At 30.3% G+C, this 27,997-nt stretch overlaps 1 protein-coding gene across 1 annotated transcript in view; it reads right to left on the bottom strand.

Moving 5' to 3' along the window:
- Nucleotides 1-7,063: 7,063 nt before the first annotated feature.
- The window catches only part of CARPA (Carbonic anhydrase-related protein A), a 54,379-nt gene continuing 33,445 nt past the window's right edge, over nt 7,064-27,997 (bottom strand). Inside the window, exons 6-11 of the mRNA XM_088182338.1 lie at nt 20,713-20,808; nt 17,783-17,849; nt 17,571-17,725; nt 12,830-12,961; nt 12,673-12,715; nt 7,064-8,124 (exon numbers count right to left, since the gene is read on the bottom strand). Of these exons, the coding sequence (XP_088038464.1) occupies nt 8,042-8,124; nt 12,673-12,715; nt 12,830-12,961; nt 17,571-17,725; nt 17,783-17,849; nt 20,713-20,808 (576 nt within the window). The 3' untranslated portion in view covers nt 7,064-8,041. The remainder of the gene's footprint in view (nt 8,125-12,672; nt 12,716-12,829; nt 12,962-17,570; nt 17,726-17,782; nt 17,850-20,712; nt 20,809-27,997) is intronic.

Genomic DNA, 27,997 nt, shown 5'->3' on the forward strand with positions numbered 1-27,997 from the left:
AAATTCAATATCTCGCGTAAGATTTTTTTTAGGTTTCGGTATAATGTCATCTAGATAAGTTGATATATGCCCACCTTTACATAACATTTTCTAATGATGCGATAGAATTTTGCGATTTTTGTATTTTGGTAAGGTACTACGAGAAATACCCCAGCGTGCGTCGGGGTGGGGGTAAGTAAGTAAGTAAGTAAGTAAGCGAGTAGCTCGCGCTGTTTGTCGCCGCTAATTCGCTTAACGGCCTCTACTTTTAATTAGGGTCTTCTCCGCAAATAGCCGTTTTTTCTCTTCTCCTCTCTTCCTGCGCTGAAGCAGAAGCTACAAATATTCCGTGGCCACCGCGCTAACGACTTCGACGCTTTTATGGCGCGGCCGGAGGAAATTGTCCGTGAATTTATGTACACCGCTCGAAAAACGCACACGGGAAAAACGCGGTTAAATCTGACGGAAACGCCCCCCCCCCCACCCCATCACCCCTCCCCCTTTAGCCGAGAACGAGTTTCTAGTTTCTAGTGTTCGACGACGACGACTGTCCAAAGTTGACCTCGTCGAAAAACACTCCAAGTCGCTCCACCCCATTGTCCGCTCGAGTATCGACGCGTCGGTGTGTGTGTTTGTATGTGTGTGTCGTAGCACCGGTTCATCAAAATCTCCGAAGCGAGGCTTGAATTAGTTAGGAGCCCCTTCGGAAGCAGGGCTGTCAACTTTTAAGGATCGCCGTGCAAAGCGCGCTTCTTAAATATTTCCACTCGGGCAAAATGATTATTTTCTTGTGTGTAAGTAAGTGGCGATATAATATATTATGTGGGAGGGCGGAAATAAGAGGGAGCAGGTGCGCGCTTGACCCTAACGTCGTTGACAACGGCTATTATTCCACCAAATAAACACAAAAGATCGGAAAATTCTATTTATGCCCATCTGAAAAAATATCCGAATTCTGTGAGTTATGTTATAAGTTGGGTTCGCACCCAACGCGCAGAGGCGCCCGTTTAGATAATAAATCGTAACTATTTTTTTATTTAATAATTATTAAATATACTGGAATACAAATATATAGAGCCGTGTCGACGCGTAGTAGGCGTAACATGTTTAATTTTTAAATTTTATTCACGTAATTCTGCATGAATAAGAAATAACTCATAATGCGGTTACACTTTGATACATTAAAATTATAAATATAATAAGTATACATTTAGAAAAATATATTTAGTACATTTAAATATTAAATTTTTAAAGGACAAATTATTATTATTATTATTATATATATATATATATATATATATATATATATATATATATATATATATATATATATATATATATATATATATATATATTAATAATTGATTTTATTTGATTAAAGTTGCATGTATTGATCAAGGATATCTTTTTTAAAGTAAAGTGGAAACGCTCGTTACCGTGCGTTCACACTGCGACGGCACTGACACGATTTTATTGCTTTCGACGTAAATTTTTGAATTCTGAGAAAAGATTTTTGCGCTCTTTTATTAATCAAAATTTTGTTTAGATATGCTTCATTCGATTCTCACTTATTGTCAGTAGTAATATTGTAATATGAACGCTAGATAATAAAATATTGCGTTTTCCTATTGACCAAAATTCGGTTCGAATATTCTTCGACCAATACTCTCATATTAAAGTTCAATAATAATATCGGTTATAATAGCTATAATATTTTTGAAACATGAAACATGAGAAATGATTACAAACTATGCAACAATATGAGAAATGCGAAGTCTGCCAATACTTCTTCTTCCGCTTATTTTCTCCTGTGATGTCTAAGTTTGTATTTTGCACTTGATCTAATGAAAGTCTGAAACTATAATTAGATCAAGTTGGGTTTGATTAATTCGCGTAGGTTAGGTTTAAGTTTGAATAGAAAATAGACTTTTCGCAAGTGTAAAATTGAGTTTTATAGACATAATAGAAATATATATCTACCAGTGAAAATGTATTTAGAGCTCACTACTGAAAATATAACTACACTGAAAAATATACATTCACTGTAATATTAATACATCGCATGTAAATAAATAAATGACAGAAACCTAGTTACACATGAGAGTTATTTTAACTTACCCCAAGCAGAGCTACTATAAGTATTGATCAAGAGCAATACAGCAGCCGCTTCTCTCTTCACATTTACTAAGGTGACTAGATGTCCTCCTTAAAATTTTTGTCTTTCATTGTCTTCCTTGAACAAAAATTTGTTTCGAAAATTTGATTTTTATCTTCTTCAAAAAAATTCGGAGATGGCATTTGAATAAAATTTTTGAAATGATATTTTTTGTTTCCGCAAATTTTTTTTCTTCTCAAACAAAAAAATTGATATGGTTTTTGAAAAAATCTGCGATGGCCTTTTGATTTTTAGTGTCTTTCTTTAATATTTAAAAAATCTGTTTATCTTACATTAACTCTGATCCAGTTACGATCAACCTAATTTTCGGAAACGACTGGATTTTACCGAGGAAGGCTAATATAACATAATAATAATAATAATTTATCACTAAATAACTTTGCCTATATTTATTATTATTGTTAGGTTAGGTTAGGTTAGGCTAGCTTAATTAGAATTTATTGTAGAGTATTGTTTTAAAATATTATTTGAATAACAAGGAGGCAGCCGATTCCCACTTTGCGTGAATCCTGGACGAAAAGTCAGGGTTTTTACGACTGGATTCTTACAGCAATACATATTAACAGCAAATCCAATATAATTATTATCCGAATAAGTTTTTATCATGTATATTTTTTATTGAACTATAGACAAACCTTATAGTATAAGAAAAATCAACTAAAAAATACATATTCTTGGTATTGAATTTTATGATTTAGCTCGAAAGTATTGCATTAAGGGGAAATGTAATCTATATTTGTACTTGTCATATTTTATATTTTTTTTTATTGAAATGTTTAAATTGTAGACCTTGTTATTAAAAAATAGTCTTTCCATTAAATCTGTCAAATTTTCTGATCAAGAAATGACTCCATTTATGGACATGGCATTGTTGGAAACGACTTTCTTACATCATAAATATTCTGACATTTGCTATTTTGTGTAATCTATTCGATAATCAATAAATATATTTTTTAACTGCATGACCATACGGACTTGGACTATTACGGTTGGTGTTAAACCGGCGGCAAAATAACCATTGAGTGGTCAGGATACAATCGTATTTTTGCGTTATTAATAGACACACGTTGTATTCCGATGAACTATTTTATAATTACTCAATTTTATTATTCTCAAGGTAGAGTTGCACCAATATTAGGAAAATATTTTTTTGCAAACTCAAGCGTCGCATACACCCGCATATTATTAAAAGTAATCTGTAAGGTAAATTATTTTTTTACTGATAACATTGCATACATTTACAAAACAAATAAAGATAGTATTGTAAGAAGAGCAATGGAGAATATAATGCTGTAAAAAATACAAGTATTTTTTTGAAGTATATACTTATGATAACTTTACATATTTTTCGAATAACATTTATTGTATATTTTTGTCTCCTATAAAGTCTATTTTAAATTATTTTTTTATACCACATCCAAAAGCAGAAAATTGAAAAAAATATCTGTCAGTATTTAGACTTGATACAATTTTAGTCAAAGTGTCAATGGTCAAGTGTATTATAATATAAATTAAACTTATGATAAGATAACCTTACCAAAATATAGTATAAATATACCAAGTAGCTTCTAAAACAGTTTAATATATATTGGCGAAGAAACGATTGCCTTCTTGTACCGCCCTACAGCCCTGAGTTGCACCCCATTGACTGCTTTGTGTGTTTAGGCGTAAAGAAAACATTCCAGCCCGAATCATTAAGGTGATTTTAAAATTGAGATTGCAGGCAGTTGTTGATCTATTATTGTAATATAAAACCATTAAATATTTTTATTTTTATGACGTTAAGTTTCCTTCCATTCTGTTACACTTTAAAACCCGTCTTTTGCTATTATGATTTCACCATACTTACAACACTGATCTGACTGTCAGGCTAACAAATAGCACAGTGTCGTAGCTTTCACAGGGGTAGAGCCCAAACCGCGTAACGATAGCGAAGTCTTTCAGCAAAGTATGATTACGCCAGTTTGTGTTTTGAATTAAAATTAGTTTTCTTTAAGTTTAATTTTATTATTTTAGTCTTTAAATTTATTTTGTGGTAGGGGGTAGAGATAATTTTTACTTGCCTTCAAGGAGAAAAAATGTCTTTGCGATCAAGCAATTTATAGAGTTATTTATATAAATATAATAAGCGTAGCCCTTACGATGTTGAACTTGTTCTCAGATTTTGATTGTCACCCTGTTGAAACGGATTGGACTAACGATAAAAGATTCACAAAAAATAAGTGATACTTCAACACCTTATCTATAAACAAACGTCATATATAATAATGAAAGAGTTTGTGAAGTTATGTGGATTGTTATTAGTGTATGTGAAAAGTTTAGCATTCATCTATTTATTTACTTTATGGATTTTTTTAGTAGTGGTAAAAATAAAAGTATAACGCCATTGTATTATCAAATATCTGCACAATAAGAGCTAAATACAATACTAAATATGCAAAGATACTTTAAAAACATCTTGCATTAAAAATTTAAAGTTAATGAACTTTTAATATAGGAGGTAAAACGTTGAAGTTAATCATTACGTGATATACTAGTGGTAGTTCAAAAATAGTAAAAGCTGTAGACATTTCATCTAAATGGAATTAAAACATCTTGAGCGATGCCTTAAGAATGTCTAAAAAAATAGTTTAAAAGCAACATAAAATTATAAGTTATTTACTATACAAAACAGTGTTGATTCTGTCCATTTTAAGATTTTAAAAACGTCTGAGAGAGAGAGAGAGAGAGAGAGATTTTTATTTACTGAAAGTTGATACTGATGAATATTATTTTATGAAATATTTTTATATTTTTTTATTAAATATTTTTCGTAGTTTATTTGTTGCAAATTAAAATAAATAATTGCGGTTTTGTTTTTATTAATTTTAACTTAATTTTGAAACCAAATTTGTTGTATTAAATATAATTATAATGAGCAACGCCAATGACGTTTCAATGTACTTCTTATTGCACAGTCGTTTTTTGTCGAATATGACGTTAGCTTTAAGGATATTCCATTTTTTAATTAAGTTTTGATGTTTTGAGAATTATGTATTTATATGTATTTTATCTTAGTAAAGAGTACCAACTTAACACTTTTCTTTTAACTCAGCCAGGAAAGCTTGTAATATTTTATTTGCGTTATTAATTGAGACTTCACGATTAAGATTTTACTGCTTTTGCCATGGATTTGTGTTCTCATATTGGGAAAAATTGGTTTTGATATCTAAGTGTTTTTACTACAAAGGCGACGGCACAATTTTATTATTTTTGACGTGGATTTTAGACTTCTGAGAAGGGATAACTATTTCTTGCGTTCTCTTGTTGGTCTAAATTCAGTTAAAATATGCATCATTTGATTTTCATCTATTGTAAGTCCTACTTTAAATGCTAGACAACCGAGCATTTCCACTGCGACGGCGACGGCATGATTTTATTGCTTTTGACGTGGATTCTAAATAAGAAAGCTCATTGAATTTAGTCATTAAATGAAATACTATGAATCTTAATAAAATCAAAATATTAAAAAAAAACAAACATTAGCTCGTCAACTTTTTTCAAGCTCCTAAAAAACGCTGAATAGACATACTTGGTTTAAACAGGTGAAAATTTGGCAGCACTGTAAGAACATTTCATGGTCAGCTGTTTTTTAGTGTAATTTAATCATTATTTTGTGTTTGTAAAGACAACGAATGGCTGTTATTAATGAATTTAACGGGTGTATGTCATTTAGTATTTTTAAGCTCACTTTTTGGCATAGCAATTGCACTTGACGGCGAGTCGCTGTTTATTGTGTTGTTTACACGTATATGCGACACGTTTTGTTCTCATGGTTTATGCGAACTGGAATTAAGTATGCTCACATAAATAAGAGATATTTATAAATAAAAAAATCCGCCACGGTACGATTTTATTGTTTTTCACGAAGATTCTAAGCAGAGACTTTGTCTAGAAAATGCATGTCATTTAATAAAACACTATGAATCTGATTAAAATCAAAATATTAAGAAAACAATCCATGGCTGGCTTTTATCCCCCCCCCTCCTCCCCTAGAAAAATCTGATGTGCACAAAAACTGTGACGTATGAAAGATTCAATTCTTTTGTACGATAACGCATGATTGACACTACAAAAATTAAATGTATTTAGCTATGAATTTTATTAGATTATTACTTTTAGTTCTTCACTAGTATTTCTTAAACTTTTTTATAGTATAAGATTTTTAACCCAGATTCTGCTTAAATTGCATTTAAAATAATTAAACTAATAAGTACTTATCCAAAATAGGTTGTAATTGTATGATCATTTTGAATTTTGTTATTCAAAGTATATTTGATGTTTAGTGATCTTTAAGGTTTCTAGTCAATTATTTTAGTTTGTAAATATATTTTTTCTTAGAATTTTTCGGGTTTTATGTCGGTTCAGATAAAAATTTATTTATTTTTATATTTGCAGTATGTGCATAATTAGACTTACCGTTTTTTAGATCAGATTTTGTTGTTTGTTTGAGTCTCGGAAGGCTCGAGGACGTCGGCAGCCCTAGCAGTAGGCGGCGTAACGAATTGGAGGAGGCTCTCGTCAGATATGTAGATTTTTCTCGTCAAATTAGATTTTTCCCCGTGAACTAGACCGGAGCGGCGGAATTACAATTCCAAGACGCCGCCGCGCATGAATATTTATACGACTGCTTCGCTTATAATTGGATAATCCGTTTTGGCGTATTATTTTTTCGAGACTACGTGGACTACGGCGTAGTCGAGGCCAGACGGCGGCGGAAGCGGATGCTCTTTGGCCGCCATCTTGCTCGACTCATGGCCGACACGCTTCCGGCACGCCAACCCGACTGCTTACTTAAAACATATGTGCTTCCGCCTTTTAAAATGTGCATGCCCCACATTCCGGTCGAAGGGTAAATGATACCACCGCTGAGTACTTATAAAACTTTATTCCTAGCCGTTCAATATCTACACATATGGTAATAAGCTAAGTACACCGCACACAAGCCTTCTTCTTCCGAGACGCGACAATACTTTATTTCCGGTCGAAATCGCAAGCCGTCGAACTCGCGGGTACAAAAATATCGTCAACAGGTTATGAAACGTTTAAGCAGTCTCGTTGCGCTATTATTTAACTCACATCTACGATTGGACTGGTTTTCTTCAACACTTACGCTAGGTTAGGTTACATCATATACAAGGCGTCCGGAAAGTTCTCAGCCCGCAATTCTTCGACAACAATTTTTTAACTAACAATTATTCGCAGCATACTTTAAAAAAAATCACTAAACGTGTACATTTTTTAAATACAATTATTACTTTAAAATAAAATTGTTTCGCTACATACATAACTATGTATCTTATCTAAAATATTGCGATCTAAAAGTTATATTTTGACTCAATTTGCTTCCCGTAACAGTTATATTTAGCAGAAAAGGGTTACCGGTTAGACAACGGTTTATAAATACGCGACCCTACTAATGTAGTAGATTATATAATAATATATGTAACGTTACTTTTTAAAATCATCCCATTCTCAATGCAAAGCTGAATTTTAGTTATGCTTAAAAAAATCTATTTTAATATCTAAATTTGAAATATTATCAATATGTAAATAATAATTGTATTATTAAAAATGTACACATTATTCTGGGTGAAAAATATTTGGCAAAGAACGTTCCTAGACTCCATATACACATATAAGACTATAATACGAAATTCCATTACATTGCCTATGATACGTACGTTAATTATTGTTGACACGTATGCAGTTACGACCTAAGAAACTGTCGCGTTGAGCGTTTCGTACATACATCCATACATAGTTACATATATACGCTATTTGTTAAATTTGGGGCCGTCGTCGATTGACGGTTCATAAGAGGAGAGAGGTCTGCGATAGGAGTCCTCAGCGGTTGGACTGCAGCCCCGCGGTGAACTCTTCGAAGCCTCCCCTGTACTTCCCGCCGTGGTCTTTGGGCCACTCCGTCGCTGTAATAGAATCATGGTTACAAAAATCCATAAGCTCGGAAAAAATGAGTCTTAGTCTTTATCTCAATGACTTGTCGTGCAGTAAAGAAACCTTTCGCAACCTTTGTTAAAAAAAGTAAATGTTCTTTTTTCTTTTATAAATATATAAAAAAAGAGCATAACTATCGTATCTCGTTAGACGTGAAAGATTGGTTTGTATGGATAGGCTCGCGGGGCTCGCGAGCCGTATGTGGCTCATGGAGTTTGCGCATTAGTTTTGAACGTATATTTACGCTCAAATTTAACTTAATTTTATATTAAATATACATAAAGAAAAACTATTGCCTTTTCAAAATATGTGGGTCCAAATGTCAATATTGACTCTATGGACACCTTTGGTCTTTTTGGACCCACATTTCAAATGTTAAGATATTTTGTAAAAAATGGTATATATTGTACATAAAACCTCTAAACGATGTGAAAAAAATTTTTTTTTTTGATATTTTTGTGGCAAAATCTCGAAAATATTATTTCTATTTTTATTTCCATTTTTTGCCATTTTTAAAACTATTTTAGCATGCATAGTTGAAGTTAGTAGTTGAAAAAGAGTATTTCTTCTGAATATGTTCAAAATAGATTTAAAAATCGGCATTTATCTATTTTATTTCAATTTATCGTATTTTTTTAACATTTCAACCTTTATTTTAGCATTTTGTGTATTATGCACACTTTGCAATTTCTTCTGAAAAAAAAATCTCTAAGTAATGTAAAAAAAAATCAAATTTATTTTCAAATTTTTGGGAAAAATTCTAGAAAATATCATTTCCCATTTATCGTCATTTTATCTATTTTTATTTTACATTTTTTATGTTGCAAATAATAATAATGTAAAAAATGCACATTTTTGTATGCAAAATCAAAGCGAGCTTTTAAAAAACGCCATTTTTAAAAAAAAAGTTTAAGACAAAATCGTCATTTGATCTATATTTGTTTTCCATTTTCATGTTCAATTTTTGCAAATTATTTTAATCTTTTAATATTTCTTAGAGTTTTTAACATACTCCATTTCTTCTGAAATTTTAGCATTTTGTAAAAAATGCATATGTTGTGCATGCAAAATTAAAGCGAACATTAAAAAACGCCATTTCTTCTAAAAAAATTAAGATATTGAAAAAATATAATTTTTATTTTTATTTTAATTTTTAGAAAATTATTGCATTTTTTCCACATATCTTTATATATTTTAACATTTTGTAAAAAAATGCATACGTTATGTATGCAAAATCAAAGTGAGCTTTTAAAAAACGCCATTTCTTCTAATAATGTTCAAGATAAAATGTCAAAAATTACAAAAAAATCGTCACTTGATCTATTTTTATTTTTAGTTTTTGCAACACAATGCATTTCTTCCACACTTCAGCATCTATTTAAAATAATGCATACATTGTGCATGAAAAATTAAAGTGAACTTTAAATTTGTTCTGAAGAAAACTATTACAAAATAAAAATTTTAAGTTCAAAAATCGTAATTTAATCTATTTTTATTTCTATTTTTGCAAATTATCTGCATTTAGCATCTATTTTGTGAAAAAATACATATTTGCGAATGCAGAATTGAAGTGAGCTTTAAAAAACACAATTTCTTCTGAAAATGACAATCTCGAAAATAGCTAAAAAATCGTAATTTATTTTCAGGATCTATTTGTACACATTATGAATTTTAGTATCTATCAAAAATTTCTCAAAACAGGTTGCTTTAAAAAGTATTTTAGTAACATGTTCAAATATGATATTATACTCAAGTGTAAATACCTAGTATTTATTTTATATTAATTGAAAGTCTATTATTCAAATTTATTTTGCTGTATAAGTGACATTATAGGAATTTTGCGCTATGCGGCTTAATTAATTATCACGCTGTTACCATAAATTTAATTTGTGAGTTTTTTTTTAATAAATTATTGTAGAAACACATAATTGTGTGAATGAAGTATTATTATTTATTGCACAATGTTTTATGTGCATATGTCTAGTAAGCAGCACTGGACATCGAAATGAACTGTTTTATTTTGCAGTATTTTTTTGTCAAATATGACGTTAGTTTTGTGCGAATTTTTTTTTTTAATTAATTATGTTATGTTTCTATGTATTTAAAGAAATATATTTTTTAAATTGTCATTTTAATTCTATCTTGGGCAAATAAAAATTATATTGGCAAATAAAAATAATATTTTTATTCTAAGGGTCTCTATTTTTATGCCACCTTTCCCTTGCCTTTTTTATTTACCATATTTCTTATTTCTCTTGTATAGTTATTGTTTCAAGCTGCCTTTTGTATGTCTTTAAAATAGTATTTAGATTTTTTCTTGAGTTGCTGTTTTGTTTTTGATTGTAAATTTAACGTATATAAAAGTCTTTCTTTTGTATCTAGATAGCTGTTTGCTACATTTATGAAAATGAAGAAGTAAAGGAGGTCTGGCATTTTTTTAGGATTAGCGGGCCATTAGGATGGTTTGCCGGTTGTATGAAAGTAACATTTAAATTTTTCTTATTGCATTTTTTTTAAGTTTAAGTTATTTGCATTTTGAATTAGTTAATCTTGATCCCCAGTCTGTGTTAAGCATTAAAATTTCCTTCCATAATGTATCTTTCACTGATATACTGCAGGAAGTTTTATTTGTGCTATGGCAGGCAATGTTAGTGGATTTTAACTTTCTTACAATAAAAGTAAAACTTATTTTATTAATTTAAAACAGTACATGTTCTCTAAAAAAAATGAAAAACACAAATTAAAAACAGAACTACTTCTTATATAATAAATTTAAAAAATCAGCTATTGACAGAATTTCTTTCTGGGTTATTTTAAAAGCATTTGTATTCAACGCGTGTAAGTGTAAAATAGATATTTGTAAGATAAAATATTGGCAAACTTGAGTTAAATTATTGTATTATATTTACAAAAAAAATCAGTTAGTTAAAATTAGGGCTTCCAAACAGGTTAAAAACAGAAGCGAATAACCGAATTTTTAGTAATTTTGTAAAAAGCCGAAAACCGGTTTTTTATATGGTTAACCAGTGTTTTACGATTATTTTAAATTTAGGTAAAGAATATTATTTTTTCTTAAAAATTATAAATAACGCACAAAAACGAAAAATTCATAAAAAAAGACACAGCAATAAGAACCGTGTATTTTTAAAGAAATCGATAACCGGGTACCCGGTTCTTTTAATTTCAATATAATCTTTAATTTTTTTACATTAAACATCTGTTGTCAAACGATTTTAAAGAAGAAAAATTTTCCGTTTTTTTTTCTATGCTGCAAAACCGATTTAGAGATTAGTTTAACCCTTCAAAGCAATGATATTCGGTGCTTCCAAGTAGTCCGTTAAAATCACAGGTGCATGCAGATTAGGTAGTGATAAGCGCGGTATCGAAAAGGTAATGTGAATTATGATTAAAATTCAAGATAATTCAAAATAAAATTCAAAATCCAAAATATATTATTTAATAATCGTAAATTTTAAGTCCGGGTCAGTATATCATAGTTGTAAAAAAATACCCGGAACCAAAACGGGTACCCGGTTCCTTTTTGGAAAATACCCGATAACAGGGTAATGAATTTGGTCGAGTATTTAGATCCCTAGTTGGCTGGTTAAGGTAAATGTTCGAATATTTTGTAAAAAGTGGATAGGAAGAAATCTTAATAATTTCTTATTTTAATGTCGTTTAATTGTTTCTCTAAAGTTTCCCTATCAATGCTATATTAAAATAAAATAATTATATATTTTTTGCATAATTTTAAACACATATTAATAAATATATTTTGAGAAAAAAAAATTGCGAAATGTCTTAATTTTTTGAGGACGATTAAAATCGGTTAATCGGTTTTTGATTTGTAAGAACACGAAAACAGATTTCTCTTTCTGACGGTTTTTTGGAAGCCCTGTTCAAATAATATAATTTTACCTCTAGATTACTTGAAAACGATAAAGTAAATTTTAAATCATATATCAATTAAATATTTGGGTTTCTCTGATATTCGAATGTTTTTTTACAATTACGTAATTAGTGGTTTAGATTTAGTACGATATCTATATTGTTTTTTTTTAGGTTGATGTATTATAGTCGTTAAATAATCATCAAACATTTTTGTGTATAGTTAAGATATTTAAAATATATTGAAATGTGATTTAAAACCGTACTGAATCAAACATATCTATAGCCCTCAAAATGATACTTGGCTCTTTTGTCTCAAAAGTTTGCCGACGCCCGGTTTAGTTGAACGATAAGATTGTCGTACATAATCCACTTTTCATCTTTCTTTCTTTTGTCGCCCGGAAATCGAATGTTACGTTTGTTTAGCTCCTGCGGCACCCGTTTCCCGAGCATCTGGAGTTTTCCCATCTCATATAAACGACCGAGACGTTTGTAATTCGTGACTCTCCAGGGCGCGGCCATCAAAATCAAACCAATATTTGCGAGTGTCTCGAGACTGATTGCGAGAGGAATACTTTAATGCGAGATAAAAGAAGACTAAAACTCGAAGGTATGAATAGGCGTAGGGTTACCTTTATAGCGCATATCCCTGTACATGGTCGGACAGTTTCCGTTCTGAAAAAGCGAGATGCGATCAGAGGGCGCGGCGACAATGGGCCGTAATGGATTGATCTGGTGTCATTGTTCGGATGATATATACGAGCGGTCTCGGTGCTAATTGATTTATACCTGCGGGTTTTGGAAGTCGATGTTGGTTCGGACGGTGCGGTGGTGGAGAGGCTGCAGGGGGCGCGCGTTGTTCCCCAGGGGCGCCTTCGGGGTCTCCTCGGACCCCTGCATGAGTCTCCGGAGCGCGTACATCTAAAAAAAAACGCTCGCTTTATCGTTCGCTCGTTATCGGCGAAGGGCGGAAAGTGTTTGACGTCGCGGCGAATAAGCGTTTAACCGAGACGACGGAGATGAGAGGCGGCGGAGCGGAGCCGACGAGAGGCGAATCCGAGTGCCGATTTGACATCGCAGCGACGCGACGCCTTTTGCATACTTTTTAAGTATCTGTCGAACGCTAAGTGAAAAAGTTTAAGCACCGACGCTTAGATTTTCGCAAATAAACACTTGTTATGTTTTCGAATAGCGCGAACGTTAAATATAAAGTACGACAGAAGAACCTCAATTTTAAACGCTGGAGATAGTCAAAGAATAGACGCTCTATAAAAGTGATGACTGGTCTCGTACGACAGTTAAACGTATTTGTCTCAAGCGTATCATTTATTACGTTTCTGGAAATTAATATTATATTTTATAATTTTTCTTTGACACTGTATAAAAAAATTAAATCACCCAAATGTTTCAGGACGATCCTGAAAATACATCCATCATCGCAAAAAATAAGTGACAATATAAGTTTTTGTTGTTTAACATATATTTTATCAAAAATAATTGTATGTATATAACGCCATTTTTTAGTACCGTTTAGATTGTTGTGTAAACTATTAACTGTCAGAACTATCTTTACTAAGATTATTCTGACGAATTAAAGATACATCTAATTTACTCAGTTCTGGTTAGTAAGTTGTATGTTTTCTTTCGGTCTAGTATATTAAGACTATACTTATTTACAGGTTTTTAGTATACCATGTGAAGTAGTTTGGCTCATTATAAACTATTTAATTGAATATAAAGCAACTTATAAAGTAGTAAATTTGATGGGGAAAATTATAAATATGTAATGATTTATAAAATATAAAAAAAGAAAATATTTTCAGGGTGTTAAATATCGTATAGTTACTTTTAACTGCGAGTTTTATATAAATAGCTAATCTCATGATAGTGTCACGGATATTTTTTAAATGTAGTACGTTGAATTATTAAATAGTTAAGAAACTTCTATATATAAACATAGAGTAATCAACTTTTATCTTATACCTGTACTTTTGGAGTGATTTTAACAATTTATCTATATGTTTTCAATAATATGTTAATACTTGAGAGAATTTATCTATGTTTAAATTAAATTACTTCACACCTCACAAATGACATAATTGTGTAAAAAAAATTAAAAATCAGAATTGTGTTAACTACATTGCAAGTCTTATGAGCGTATGTATGGTGGGTCGATCGACTCATAACACTAAACGTGTTTAGGAAAAAAACAAATTTTTTTTTAAATTTTTTTCAACGGTATCGTAAGTATATTTGAAAGCTCTATTTGGTATAAAAAATTCAAGTCTATATCTTTAAAATAAACCAAATACGAGCGTTAACTATATGCCAAGTCGCATAAAAGCTCGTTCGGGGGCCCAGTCAATTTACCGTAAGACTCGTTTTTTATTAAAAAAAAAATAATTAAAAATTGTTTTTAAATGCAAATTAAGCTTCTAAACACTTTTTGCATACGACATTTTTCAATAGGATTTTATTTTGCAAAGTTATGACACTTTTAATTTTTACATTGGCCGCCATTTTGTAAAAAAAAATTATATATTTTTTTCATATTAAACGTATAGGGGGTGCACGGTAGTTCTATACGATACTATAAATTTAATTTTTAATCTTTAAAACCAAGCAGTTAAGTGCGTTAACTCTTCTGAAAGTCTCAAAATGGTTAGTATGGGGGTCCGATCGAACTGAAACATCGCTTGTTTTGAAGCTAAAAACTATTTTTTCTATATTTTATTTGGACGTAGTTTAGGCTTTTAAACGTTTCATGTGAAGCAAACTTTTTGTTAAAATTTAAACCTACTGAGTTATGAGTGATTGAATTTTTATACTTGTCGCCATTTTGCAAAAAATTGACACATTGGATTTTAATAACAAACATACACAGGGTGCTTAAAAATTCTATACTGTCACAAAAATTAAACTTTAAATATGTATAAATAAGCTCACACTGACCTTAAAAAGATCATAGAGAGGAAAATATCAAACGTTCTAAATTTAATTTATTTTTTTTAAATTATAAGAAGGATTTCAGGACACAATATAACAGATCTTCTATAGATCTTTACTAAGTTCGTTAATAAATATTCAAAATCATTTTTTTTTACATTTCAATTTTTAATTTAAACTGTATTACACTTTTTATTTTTTATTTAAAAAAGTATGTTTTTATTTATTTATCATTATTAAAATTATTAATTTTATAAATAATTAGTTCCCAATATAAAAATATTCATAAATATATTTTTTTATATTTTTTGATGAGCAAAATCATAAAAAAACACAATTCAGTTAAAAAATGTTTCTATTTTTACATTTCAATTTTTAATTTAGAACGTTTTCTATTTTCTTATTTCTTTAACCCTTTCTACGCCTTAAGTGTGTTAACGCGCTCTATATGTCATACAAAATACGGTTATACAAAATGAGCGGGTTAACGCTCATTGTACTAGCTAATGTCAAGTGTTTTGTGTCACGTAAAATACTTTAGCATCTCTTAAAAAAATATATTGAATGAAATAAATTATAAATATTATCGATATTACAGATATTTGAATCAAAGCTTTGGTTGATTTAAATCTATAATTAACTAACGAAAGTAATCAGAATCAACTGTAATCCATAGTTGGCGTGTATTTACAGTTATTTTATAGTTCACTATGCTTTTTACATTTTTAAATAGTTTTATTTTTTATAAGCTATGGCAACCTTGGCTTAATATTTTTATTTATGTCTGTTTATAATGTACTTATAAAAAATTTTGCTAATTTTATGTTTTAAAATATTTTTTATATAAAAATAATGTGGCAACCCTGACATTATGTATTTTTATTCGTCTGCATTGAAGTTGCTTATACCTATTTTTATATATATATATATTTAAAAAAAATACGAAATATTATTAATATTTATTTTTTAGTAGCTATGTGACAACACTAGCATTTTGTTTTTATATATATTGTGTGTATATATATATATATATATATATATATATATATATATATATATATATATATATATATATATATATATATATATATATATATATATATATATATATATATATATATATATATATATATATATATATATATATATATATATATATATATATGTATAATTTTTTGTTTTCATATTTTGTAATGTGACAACCCTGGCTTAGAAGGTGAAAAAGTAAAATTTGGAAAATATTTATTTTATACGTGTTCATAATACACTATTGATACATTTTCGAAAAAAAGAGTTTCTGTTTTTGCTAGAAAATTTTACGTCCTGTAGTGCGCGGTCGTACTAATGGTTCACGGCGTTTAAAAGGTTAACATTTGCCATTTTAAATCGAGATAGCGGATCAGGTCATATGTGATTATGGAGAAACGAAGGCAAATTGCTTAACTTATTAAGAATATATTAAAAAATACAGATAAATTATTAAAATTACTATATTTTATTTTTGCAGTAATTTAAGGGTCGGTGCCCCGATTTTCCCTTTAATTTTTATTATCCTGATATTTTAAATACCAAAAAATGTCAAAGTTAGCTATTTATTTAGTATCCTCCTTTGATTATATATTTTCAACATCTTAAAATTTCGGGTACTCGACAAATTTTCTATTCTAACATCAGGGTTTAAAAAGATCTCGGGAATATCACCCAATAATCGTCATAAAATTATATCTGGTAAATATATCGGATAAGTTTATTAACCGGTCTGAATAATATCCCTTTTTAAATAGCGGAATAATAAATCATTAAAAAATTGTAACTTTATAAACAATTTTATAGAAAAAAGTAAAAAACGTTTGCGTGGGATTTAACGTAATTTGAGGACAAGATAAGTGTCGTAGCTTTAATCACATGAAACTTATTTGGTTAAATTCGTTAGTCAATATAATGCATATATGAAAAAAAAACGATTTTATACTTCAAAGAAAATAATACTCAAAAGAACGATAAATAGTATAGATAAAAAATAATGATACTTTATATTTGCTTAAAATAATATTTACGCAATTTTTCGTACGTAATAACTATATTTGAGAAATAGCGGATCATAGTTGATTAATAAAATGAAGAAAAATGATTTTCTCTAAGACCCTGATTTTATGCTCCTTATAAGATTTTTTTTAATACGATCAAGAATAACAATAATATATTATTAACTATACATAGTATTATTATAGTAAAATATAACTAACATCCGGTTCTATTTTTTGTTGTATTTTAAAATATGTACTATAAAATCTCTAAGACAGGTATGGTAAAACAGAATGCAAAATTGGTTCAATAAGTAGTCAAAGGGTTTATAAATAAAACGCAATCTAGCGATGCGCTCGGAGCGGAAGAATTGAGTGATTTCGTACGGAGTACGTAAAATACGCACTGTCCGCGGAAAATACGGACACGAGTTAAGCCCGACTTGTGCATACATTGCATACGTTAAAATGAAAAGTTTAAATCGCTTTATTGCTTTGTAGACGAAAGCGAAACGGGGCGATATTTCATCGGTCTAAGGCGTCGCGTGTAAAGTGCTGACCTCCTGTTTGGTTATGTATATCGGCTTATTGAGGATGATCCAGACTGTGGTCTCCCAGCAGCCGGGGTGCGTGGTGCTGCCCTCGTACGTGATGAAATGCTCTGTGTCGGGCAGCAGGGAGCTCAGAGACAAATGCTTGATCACCGTCGATCCCCCTGTCACGATTTACAAATTTACTCCTCGTCCACTGAGTCGTATTGTGCGTTTATTACCTCTGAACAGGACTTTGTTGAACGTGCTGGTGATGATTCGCAGCTCGGGGTTCGGCGTGTCGCCGATCTGTAATGGAAAAACAATATAACGCATGTGGCGGCTTTCGCGGTATGAGGGAAAGCGAGCGATCTGGCCGCATTCTTACCTCGCGTATCGCGAAGAAAGAAATATTTTTAATTCAATTATATATAAGATTATCTAATATCTACGGCGAATATTTCATGAGGTCTGGAGTGGGGTGAATAAATCTTCAATAATACCATTAATGTGATAATAAATACATAGATTAAATTTGTAACATCTTTTTCTTAATAAACAACATTTTTCTTGGATTTAGAGGTTGTAAAAAATAATAAATTGTAGCAAAATATGTTCTAGGAAATACCAGAAAACGTATACAACCAAAAGTAATAAAGAAATGCTCGGAAGATATTAATCGGAAATATTCAATATAAAAATCAGGGCATTAATATAAATCTGGAAATAATATTATTTATACAAGTAGCTAGTTGTAATCAAATACACATAAAAAAGCAAAATTTATGGGTCAGGTGTTTTTAAAAATAAATTATCATTATTAGAAGACGAATAAAACAATATAAGGCACCTTGCAATCCTAAGACTATTTGTGGAATATCTCAAACGTAGTCTAATAGTGTGAATTCGTAGCTAATATGATCAAAGTCGTAGTGTATTTATTAAGCTAATCGTTTAAAGCAGGGATATTTTTTTAAATAGCTACACCAAATTGTATGCAATATTATTGATTTAGATGCTAAGCAACGATATATCGTTGTTCGATATAATGTACAACAATGCTAACAAAGATCGCTATTGACGTTATGATGCTAAAACTAAATTAATTAATGAAATTTTCAATTCAGGAATAAATGTAAATACAAAATAAAATTTTAACCCTTTGTAGCTCAAAGTTTTTTTTAATAATTATTACCCAAAGTCCAAGCAATTTTGAATGCACTTATTTAATTAAATATTCTAATGTTTAATAAATACAATTAAAAAACATTTATATTATATATTTCTATAATTTTGTTTGGCAGAATTATATTTAGAAGTTAAATTATATACTTATAAAATAAATAGTGAGAAATAGAAAATATTTTGTTTTAAATTAAATTTATTTATTACTAGGTTTCTATTTTTTATTGTAATATAACTTTTATAATTTAATGGATTTCTTGATATTAATTTAAGTAATGTAGTAATATTGATCTTATTAGATTATAAAAGCTGTACTTGTAAGAATTGTTTCATATTTTTTTTTTTAAATTATATAGAGATATTTATATTATAAATCAAATGTTATAAATAGGTTTTATTTATTTACTTTTATTATTTTATAGATATAAAATAATTTGAGAAAAATAGGAGTTACCAGTAAAAAACAGATGTCAAATACGCGTGGATAAGGGACTACAAAGGGACATTGTAATTAAATTGTAGAAAAATATGTATATTTTCTAGGATGAAAAATATGTTAGGTATAAATACAAAAAAAAATCATCTACAATAGTATTATATTCCCTCACTTGAATTATTGTGCAACAATATTAAATGTGCTTAATAATTTTAATAAATTACAAAATAGGGCAATAGAAGTAGTTTTAAATAAGATAAAATTTACTGGTTGTAGATTTATGATTGAAAAATTGGAACGGTTGGATATTTAGAAAAAAATGAAAATGAATGTTTTAGTATTTATATATGTTAGAAAATATTAGGTTACTAGAGTATTTGAATAAGTAAGTAAGAAATAGAGACAATTTAAGGATAGGTAGGTAGAAAAATAATATTGTACTAAGCTGTGAATTTGTATAATAATATTCCTAGGACGATTCGCAAAAATTAAAATATAGCTGGTCTCCTCAGTAGAATATAGAAACACCTTCGTATATTAAGAAATAAATTTTAATTACAAAGTTTTTTTATATTTTATATGTATGTTTTTATTACATCTATTTAATGTATAAAAAATAAACTACATGAAATAAATAAATTGCTAATGAAATAATAAATAAATATTTTAAGGATGGGTTTAAAGTTTTATATTCTTATTATTATATATGTTTACAAACGTCCTGATAATGTTTATTAAAAAAAATAGTCGATATATTTACTTGCGTGGGTGTTAATATTGATAAGTTAAAAATTAGGATGTAAGTTAAATTCGTTTCTTTGAAAATGTAAAAGTTTTGAGTAGATTATAATAAATAAAGTAAACATTATGCGTTACATTTTTAAGCGAAGGATTTTTTAAACTTGTTTTTATTTGCTCTAGAAATATTTTTAAAATACCTAAATATTTTTTACCAAATTGAGTGCAATTTTAAATTGATATTACCGATTTTTTATATATTAAAAATATATTTAATTTCGTTACTAAAATTTTAAGATATAAAAATGTAAGCTTAAAATGGTCTTAGTAGCTATGTTTCAAATTCAAGAACTATTGCAAAGGTCTGATTAGAAATATAAATCTGTTCATAATTTATAAAAAAATATTGCACATTTTCATAAGCGAGTAAAAAATAACAATCGTCGGTTGAGTGACTTGAAAACAACATGGAGCTTAAGATTTAGTTGTTAAAAGTTCGGCAGCACGCTTCTGTATATATGTATGTACATACAAATAATGTCATTAAAAACCACAGTGCTTTTTGCACTAAAGTTAGTATGAAAAAAATGTAGTTTAATTGCTATCGATATAAGTGTATATAATAATGAAAATATAATTAATATTAAATTAAATTCAGAATCTTAAAAATTAAATAAAATATTATATACATATATGGAAATATGTTTCGATCCAAAGGGGTTTCCGCCATTGCGACCCTCGGACCGATACGGAAGAGACGGACGCGTCGAGGGCGGAAGAGGAGGAATATGATAAAGGGGAGCGTGTAAATACCTGCACCATGAGCGAGATCCCCACGATCCCCTGCGACTTGTGCTGCGCCTCGGACATGTTGTGGTAGAGCTCCTTGTTGAACCCGTACAGTTGTATCTGAAAGCCGAGCGATCGTTGGCGTTCCCATCGCAGAGCACCGTCTTGCTCCACGACGGCTCATTTCGCGCTCCATTAACCGTTCGAGCGATTTGGGCGTCAATTTTCAATAAACAATTTATAAGAATTAATTGATTCGTCGCGCCGATATTGGTGTAAAAACGATCATCGGCCAGCTTCGTTTACCGATCTCGGGTGCCTGCTGAATTATTTATGACCGGCTAGGGGACGAAACCCCATCACCCCTCCCCCTCCCCTTCTCACCCCGCTAGCCGGCCGCCCCACCCTCGCCGCAGCACCGAACTCACAATGGATGACCGCGGATATAATGCAATTACCACTCGACCGACCCGCGCCCATTGTTTGCTACACAAAATATCATTATCAATTTCTGACATACGACCGCTGTAGACGCGTAAACAGCGCAGCGATTACCTACAGAGCTTTTAGAGATAAATCGAGCATACGTTTCGAATCGCCGCCTCCGATAATGACAGCGCCAGTGAAAAAGCAACACAGATAACGTTGTTCAATTCGTATCGTTATTACGGTCAGTCAAAGTTCAGTATCTATAATATTTGTATATAATTAATTAGGGCTCGAGTGTATTTGCAGATAGGAAGAAGCAAGCTTCGAAACCATTATTATACAGCGACAGCTTCGATGGGTCGCGAGAATGTCCGAAACTAGATTGTCGAAGCAAATAAACACTCGCAGCTCGAAGGGGGAGAGCGGCGAAAAGAGGGCAAAGAGAAAGCTTCGAAGATTTATTAAAAAGCTACCTTCAAAAAGCCGACAGCTAGTATTTGCTAACACGGGCCAAATCGCAGGACAATTGTGTGCAACGGTGGTCAGCATTTTGCGGTTAGAATAAAAAGAAAACGAAAGCTGCCATCGAGCCATAACTATAAAAATCCCAAAGTTAGAAAAAAATATCTATATATATCATTACATATATCAGTGTAAATATATATTTATTTTTATTTATCTGTATCATAACCGGCGTTAGCAGCAATGTATTTTTTATTTGTAAAATTGTAGCCCATTGATATATCTTTTACAGTCAATTTATATTAACAGTGAAGTTATCATATGATATTATATAAATATGAAATTATAATGAGGGCTGATCATAATATATTTAAACCGAATTTTGGTTATTATCAACCATTATCACCAATGACGGCATGATTTTATTGCTTTTGACGTGGATTTTAGACTTCTGAGAAAAGATAATGTTTTTTTGCGCTCTTCAATTGACAAAAATTTGATTTATATGTTCCTCATTTAATTTAAAATGTTTTAATAAAAGTCGTTATAAACGCTACATTATCGAGCGTTTTTAATGCGATAACGGCACGATTTTATTGCTTTTGCCTTGATTTTTGACTTCTGAGAAGTGATAATTGTTTTTTGCGCTCTTCTATTGACAAATATTCGGTTTATATGTTTCTCATTTAATTTTTAATATAATAATAAAAATCGTTATGGTTGCTAGATTACCGTGCGTTTACAATGCGACGGCAATGGCACGATTTTGTTGCTTTTGACGTGAATTTTTTACTTCTGAGAAAAGATTTTTGCGCTTTTTTATTGAACAAAATTTAGTTTATATGTTCCTTATTTAAATTTTAATATTATAATAAAAGTCGTTATGATCGCTTGATTACCGTGCGCTTACAATGAAATGGCGATGAAACGATTTTATTGCTTTTGACGTGAATTTTTTACTTCTGAGAAAAGATTTTTGCGCTCTTTTATAAAACAAAATTCAGTTTATATGTTCCTTATTTAATTTTTAATATTAAATAAAAATTGTTATGATCGCTAGATTACCGTGCGTTTACAATGCGACGGCGATGGCACGATTTTATTGCTTTTGACGTGAATTTTTTACTTTTGAGAAAAGATTTTTGCGATCTTTTATTGAACAAAATTCAGTTTATATGTTCCTCATTTAATTTTTAATATTATAATAAAAGTCATTATAATCGCTAGATTACCATGCGTTTACAATGCGACGACGATGGCACGATTTTATTGCTTTTGACGTGAATTTTTTACTTCTGAAAAAATATTTTTGCACTCTTTTAGTGAACAAAATTCAGTTTATATGCTCATTTAATTTTTAATATTATAATAAAAATTGTTATGATCGCTAGATTACCGTGCGCTTACAATGCGATGGCGACGGCACGATTTTATTGCTTTTGACGTGAATTTTTTACTTCTGAGAAAAGATTTTTGCGCTCTTTTATTAATCAAAATTTTGTTTAGATATGCTTCATTCGATTCTCACTTATTGTCGGTAGTAATATTGTAATATGAACGCTAGATAATAAAGCAGAACGATTATATTGCTTTTGACGTGGATTCTAAACAGGTACCACCTTGAATTTAACCAGAAAAAAGTATGTTATTTATTGAAATATTATAAATCTTAATAATATGGAAATATTAATAAAACTACCACTAACTTTTTCCATTGACCTTGAAAAATCTAAAATGACGTCCTTGATTTTCTTATGATCTCAGAGGAATTTTTCTCAAGAAAAAAATTAATCACGACTAAAAAATACTTTGCATTTTTTTATCGTGTCGAAATTAATTATTATTATTATTATTTATTTTACCCATAGGTATTCTTAGATTTACCCTATCTTACTGAGGAATATCATTTGAATAATTAAAATAAAATAGAACTAGGTTGTAGATAGTGACGTATATTGATCGTTAGCTGTAATACTAGTTATTAATTAATAAAATATATGTTACTTTAATAATTTACACTCTGATTTCAGTCTAAACCGCACTACAATGTAGTGATTTATAATATTTATTTCTTCCTTGAGAACTGTTATAAAGAAAATATTTTTAAAGCACTCAAATATGCTTTAATGAATTAATGTAATTAAACATATAATTTAAATATCTTGTATTACACTATACTATTTTATTTTATTATTATTACATTTTGCTGTGTAAACTGACGGAGAGTAATTTCAGAGCTTTGAGTAGGTGCATTGAAATTTTGCGAAAGGTAATACATGAGACCTTCTGTTGATATTTATCTTAAAATGACAGCTTGATAAGTCTGCTCCTAATATTATTCTCTACGGTTTATATAGCGAAATTTGGAAGACGCGTCGAACGCAAGCGATCACAAAGGACATTGAAGTAAATTTAGAGCGAGGGGTGACCGAGAAAGTGATGGGACAAAAAAGCATCGCAAGTCGAAGAGCGCAGAAAGAAGAACAGCATTTTTGTAGTCGATGAGATATACTAGGAAATATATTTATTAATATATGCGACATTGGCTTTTTATCCTCGCCGTCGCGATATGCACCTTGTGCATTTTTATGCTGCGAAACCTTAATATTGTCGCCGGCGGCGCCAGGTGTCCCTTTATACACTATAATGAAAGCGCTCTGTTTCCTATTTACAATTTTTCATAGTCCCGATGGAGCGAATTAAAAGCGGCGCTCGAGGCGAAGCAAAGTAGACGTCTCGGATCGAAGGGAAAGGGAGAAGCGTAGACATCCGAGTTATGAACCATCTCGCGTTCCGACCGAATTTCCATTCGGTAATGAGCGCATGTCGTGCGCGAGTTTCTTTTGATTAATACCTTGTTTTTTGTTACCGGCGAATTCGACTTAACGAGGCTCCGTCGATGTTCTCGGCTCGAGACGACGAGAAATTTGCCCACCGGCGCGTAACTAAAGCCCGACACTCGGTTAATTATAACTTGGCTCTTTCGCGAGCGGGAATTAATCGAAAACACAGCGGAGATCATCCGCAAAAAATATACAAGATTACTTCTCCTTCGCGTTATACTCCTCTCCAACTGCAGCGCTCTTTTGCGACATGCCTGTCCGTCTTTCGATCGATCGTCTGATTGCTAGTGCGCGCTTATGCATTTGTATTAATCAAAATCATAGACGAGTCCGCAAAAAAGAAACGACTATCATAAAGTATACGTCGCTTTATATATATATATATATATATATATATATATATATATATATATATATATATATATATATATATATATATATATATATATATATATATATATATTGATTGCAATAATACTGGTATTACCAAGAGAAACAAGTCACTACCGGTATTACCGGCATTGATATTATTATTATTTTAATTATTTGTTAATAGAAAAAGACCGAAAAAATTATACAAGTACCGCTCGCAAGTTTCACCATGTTTATTGATTAGCAATTTTTGTTGCGATATATCAAATATTATAATTGTATCATTATCCCTTCATCATAGGTGATTATGTTTTGTAGAAATCTGTGACTTTTAGATTTGTATTGTTTAATTATTAAATTATTATATTTTTTTGTGTATTGAAATATTACTATGGTTTTTTCACCATTTACAATGATTACAATTAAATTGTTTTTTTCATCTATAAAATATATAAAGTATATATACAAATAAAATATACGAATTAGAATTTTTTTCGTTACTAACGGTATTGCAATCTGCAATGGTTTTTTTTTACTCATAAACACACTGTCTAATGAGTGAAATTATCTACGAGTAAAATAATAAATATTTTATTAAATCTTGAACTTGGCCAAATTTATTAGCTACATCGAAGATATTTTTTTATTATGGTACGCAAAAATGAAAAATGTAAGAAAATATGTATTTTTGGCAAATTAGAAGTAAGAGAAATGACGTCTAAGTGCATAAAGAATTATTGTAGAAAGTGAAGAAAATTCAAGTAAGGGTAGATTTATTCATGTGTAAATTAAACTACTTTTTTATTCAACAATTGGACCACTTAATAATTTAAATAAAAAGATTTTAAAAAAAATATAGAATCCTAATATAGAATGTTATTAAATCATAAATATAGATATATAAATATGAGTTTTTAAAATCAAACACAAAAATAAACTCTTTGTTTAAATGGGACAACACAGTGAAAAAAGATTTTGCAATTACGTCAAGTAATCATAGAAAGTATCCACATGCATTCGGGATTGCAATACAAACGGCCGTTCGTAATCTGCTCTAGCAGCCAACAGCAATCTGATTTAAATAAATCAGCAATACATATATAAAAAATACATTTACATGAGATTTATATACAGAAATCCACCCTAATATTTAAAAGTATTTTTTTAAAAATAAAATGGCAATTTAAAAATTAAATATTTTAAAATCTTAAATATCATGTAGAAATCTTACCGAAATATGGAAAATTTTGCGCTATGCCTATAAATAGGGATTGTTTTAACTACTTTATCTAACAGTAAATCAAAACACACACGCACACACACACACACACACACACACACACACACACACACACATATATATATATATATATATATATATATATATATATATATATATATATATATATATATATATATATATATATATATTTCGGCCGTGATTTTCCGGCCATGATCACGAATTATTTGCAACTTTAAAACTTTAAATAAGTTTAATATATACATTCTTTAATTTATTTATATTAAAACTTTGCATAAAAATTCAATTGCTAATACATATTTCATAAATAAAAAATAATTATTTAATTTGAACACCTCATTTAAGTACATAACAACATAAAAAAGTGTGAAACACGAAAAAATGGCAGTGGGTGGGGAGGGGAGGACTAAATTTTTAAATTACTCCGCATTTTTAAATCATTGTTATTGTATAATAATAACACAATATAATTAAATACAATATTATTCTGCACTTCAGAATCATCAAATTTTGATGTAAATTTAAAGATGTATTTTTAATTATGTTAAAATTAAATTATGCTTATTGCAAAGAGAAAATAATAACTTACTGTGTACCACAGAGGTTCAAACTAGGACCATTGTTGATTATATATATATTTATTAAAAAATTCATAATATAGAAAAATGTTATATTATATTTGATTATATAAAGCAACTAAATTAGCTAAATAAATTAATAAAATAATAATATATTAAATAGCTATTTATGCGTGTGACTAAAATTGTAGCAAGTAGTATTTCTATAGAAGCGCACGTGCCGATCGGATATTTTGACGGATCAGAAGCACAAAAAATTCTTTATTTTAAGGGGAAAATAAAGCGTAGCTAGATCTATAGCTGTTTGAATTTTGACTGTTATGCAAATAGCATGTCTCTACGATAAAATGTCAGGTGATAATATAGTACGTTTCTGCCCTAATGTGTCGGATTCACCAGACGGTCGAGAGTAAGAAAAAACGATGCACTTCCCACCAAAATATAAAATAATATGTAAGCGCAAATACAGTCCGCTCACGACTCTTTCACCAGATACTTTATGTTTTGAAGTATACGTGACGCAGATAAGGCTACTAGAATAATGCGTATTTATATAAAATAATATTAATTTATAAATGAATACCCGCAAAGTTCGCACTGATGCAATTGTAAGATTAAAATATGTATTTACTTAACTTACATTATGCTCTCATACCAAGTTTAAGAGAGAGATAAAAGTTTTAAAGAATATGCCGCACTCGAAGAGAAGATCAATCGACTCGTCGGGTGTTTATAAAACAAATGAAGTTATCAAGCGTGTTTATGAAGAAAGGAATAAAGTAGGTACGCGATAGTAAAAAGTTAGCGGGAGAGAAGGGTGATACATATATAGGCAAATAGTCGGGGTGTGCAGCACCCTCGACATTTTTCACTGCGAATATAAGGTTGCCGACCCTCTCGCAGTAGATCGCGGCTCTTTCCGCCGTTAAAGTGATAAAGAGCGAGCTTCGTTCCGTCGGTCTGAGATTGATCAACGTCTGAATCCGACGAAACTCGCGTTCGAATCGCAAAGTCTAGAAAATACTCCGGCGGTGCGTATTTCGAGGGATTATTTAACCGGGGCGCGGATTTAATATTCGGAGACAGTCGATAGATCGGTCGTCTATCGGTGGGTAAATTCTGCGGAAGGAAACGGACGGGGGAAGAAAAATGGTTCGGTCGGCGGTCGAAGGGTGGCTTCACTCTCCAAATTGGAAATCCGAAAAGTTCGCTTCTGTCCGGTGAAGTTTGTCGGACAACAAACGACCGCAAGCCGAATCGACGACTCACTTTCGTTTCTCCTTCCGAGCGGGAGGGAGATGGAAGGAGACATTAAAATTATTTCACCTACCCGAATAAGAAGCTACCCCTTTTTTCGCCCCGTG

Source organism: Plectrocnemia conspersa, unplaced genomic scaffold (genome assembly GCF_051122295.1).
Source record: "Plectrocnemia conspersa isolate PC_06_02 unplaced genomic scaffold, ASM5112229v1 ptg000003l, whole genome shotgun sequence".
In the NCBI taxonomy this organism is placed as follows: domain Eukaryota; kingdom Metazoa; phylum Arthropoda; class Insecta; order Trichoptera; family Polycentropodidae; genus Plectrocnemia; species Plectrocnemia conspersa.